Below are 2317 nucleotides of genomic sequence, written 5' to 3'. Positions count from 1 at the left end.
GACGTATTCTTGAAAAAAATATCTATAACTATTTAACCCCGCAAAAAATAAATATCTATAACTATTTATTCATTAAGTCTGTAACAACCGAATCCTGTATGCCACGGACGGGGCAGTTGCCGCAGTCCCATCCCTATATTAACACGCAACCGTGGCAAATTATTACATATAGTACTAGTTTAGTTTAGGCAAAGTACATTTGCAGAGATTAAACTTGCCTGACAGAGTAGCACAGTGACAGAAATGCGCAATTTTCCACGGGGCTCAAATCTGGCGGGGGGTCACCTAATCCAGAGAAAGCGAAGCGGGTGCAGTAGGCTGAGACGCCGAGGTCTTTTCGCAGCAGTAACAGGAAACATATACCTAGGGGTACAATTATAACCTCGCACACTTTGCCTGGCACGTACGATCCAAAGGTGCCTCCGATCAATTCATCAAGCCCCAGAGCAAAAGCTAGCCCTGCCACGATCTTTATTTTGCTTTAAAAGACTCGTGCTATTTCAAATTCCTCGTCCTTTGCCAATTCCCATCGAGAATCGCATGCGCACATCGGCCTCTCAGTTCATACAGCCTCGTCATGCATTTCATTTCGCGGTACGATTGATCATTGGTCATTAGTGGAGTATTATTTAATCTACACATGAGCAAGGCAGCATGTACATGATCCAGCAAGACGAACTTATGATGCTCATCGCATACACAGTCGGATGCTTATCCGGATGACCTTATGACGGTGATCGTGCCCTTCCCGGCGGTGTGCAGCCTGGTGAAACCGGTGACTGCCTTGCCGGACGGGGCCGGCCGGTCGCCGCCCGCGGATGCCCGCGGGGCGCTCGCGTACTCCCCCACGGGGTGCCGGACGGGCCTCGCCGACGGCGTCAGGATCCGCTCGTTGATGTCGGCCAGCGTCTCGACGCCGTCCACCCCGCGGGGGCCGGGCTTCACCACCGAGAACGGCCGCACCACCGTCAGCCCTGACTTCCTGCGCCTCTTGCCGCTCCTTCCATCCTGCTCTGCTGCGCAATGCATCATACAGCATTAGCACCAGATTAACTTGTTGTTACTAAATGGACAGGTCAGTAAGCTGGGTTGTACGTACTTTCTTGTGTCGCCGAGCGTTTGGCCGAACAGTTGGCGCGAGTGATCTGGCGCTGCTGGTCGCCGTGGCGATTGCACGATGGCGAGCTGAGGGGAGGCTGCTCCGGCTGCGCCACCGGCAATGTGGGCGGCTCCACCGGCGAGGCAGAGCTCGGGGCCAGGAGATCATCAACCCCTGCAGAAGCAGAGCCTATCAGTTTGGTGTTTAACAAAGCAAAAAATGGGCCCAGTTTGATGAGATTCCAGTTTTAAGAGGCGATGAGCACACAAGGATATGCAGCAGGTAACCGAATCTGGGTGGGTGCTACCGTCTGAGAATGCAAGTCCAAAGTTTTTCTTTTTTACTCTACTCAAGAAGCAGTGCCTGCCTAGTCCAGTAACAAGTCAAATGATTCATGATGGACAGATGATGGGCTTAGGACAGCATTGTGGTGCTAATCTTGGGTGGGCCCCAACATGAATCTCCTAACCACCGTAGTAACTCCATACTATAATCATTAAAGTCTGTCCTAGATACTTGGAAAAGTACCACCACCATGGAATTAATGAAACGCCAAGTACTGACAAACTGCTGTCTGAAGAGTGTGAACCAAGATAAGCAAATTAAATGTCGTAACCTGCATTCGAATTCTTACACAGGAAAGAAGCATCAGCAGCAGTGCTTGTATCCTCGATAATGCAGGTGGGATCGAAGCCTACCAGATCCTCGTCTAGGATCGGGAAACTCTGAAGAGGTAAGCAAGAGGCCAGTAAGAAAAAGGTGGTGGTGGTGGTAACACTCTAAAATAGCTGCGCTGCACGCCATTGTTGACTTGCACTCACTCGGATCAGTTCCTCCAACTGCTCCTCGGACCACTCCGTCACATCCTCCCGCGGCGGCTCTGAAGAACCCGGCCACTCCATGCCTGCAACAATGGAAATCAATTACCATACATCACCATGGAATTGAAGAAACGCTCCAACTGCAGAAAAACGAAATGGCAAGCCAGATAGATACGCCCCACGTACACTTGGGGAAGAAGAGCCCGAGCTCGTGCTCGATGGCACCATGACCGTCGGGATTACCGCCGGCGGCGACGCCCAGCGCGCCTAGACCACCGAAGTACCTGATCAGCTGCGGATCCCACTCGAGCTGAAGGCAACACCTGCCGCTGCTGCAGGCCATGGCGTCTAGAGGCCACCGCCAGGCATGCTGCCTCTCCTGCAGCTCGGCCGTTTC

At 52.4% G+C, this 2317-nt stretch overlaps 1 protein-coding gene across 2 annotated transcripts; it reads right to left on the bottom strand.

Moving 5' to 3' along the window:
* Window positions 1–444: 444 nt before the first annotated feature.
* LOC123124309 (protein XRI1) lies at window positions 445–2311 on the bottom strand. Of its 2 annotated transcripts, none has more exons than XM_044544973.1 (5): window positions 2107–2311; window positions 1921–2003; window positions 1734–1824; window positions 1100–1273; window positions 445–1016 (listed from the first exon to the last, which is right to left on the bottom strand). In XM_044544973.1, exons 1-5 carry the CDS (start codon window positions 2261–2263, stop codon window positions 712–714), a joined length of 810 nt encoding a protein of 269 aa, XP_044400908.1. In that variant the 5' UTR covers window positions 2264–2311; the 3' UTR covers window positions 445–711. The 2 variants fall into 2 exon arrangements, with proteins under 2 accessions (XP_044400908.1, XP_044400961.1); XM_044545026.1 differs by having other exon boundaries at window positions 445–1013.
* Between the last annotated feature and the right edge of the window lie 6 nt (window positions 2312–2317).

Source organism: Triticum aestivum, chromosome 1A (assembly GCF_018294505.1).
Source record: "Triticum aestivum cultivar Chinese Spring chromosome 1A, IWGSC CS RefSeq v2.1, whole genome shotgun sequence".
Classification (NCBI taxonomy): Eukaryota; Viridiplantae; Streptophyta; class Magnoliopsida; order Poales; family Poaceae; genus Triticum; species Triticum aestivum.
Note: the sequence above shows the minus strand (reverse complement) of the source record. Positions and strands in the feature narration are given on the sequence as shown.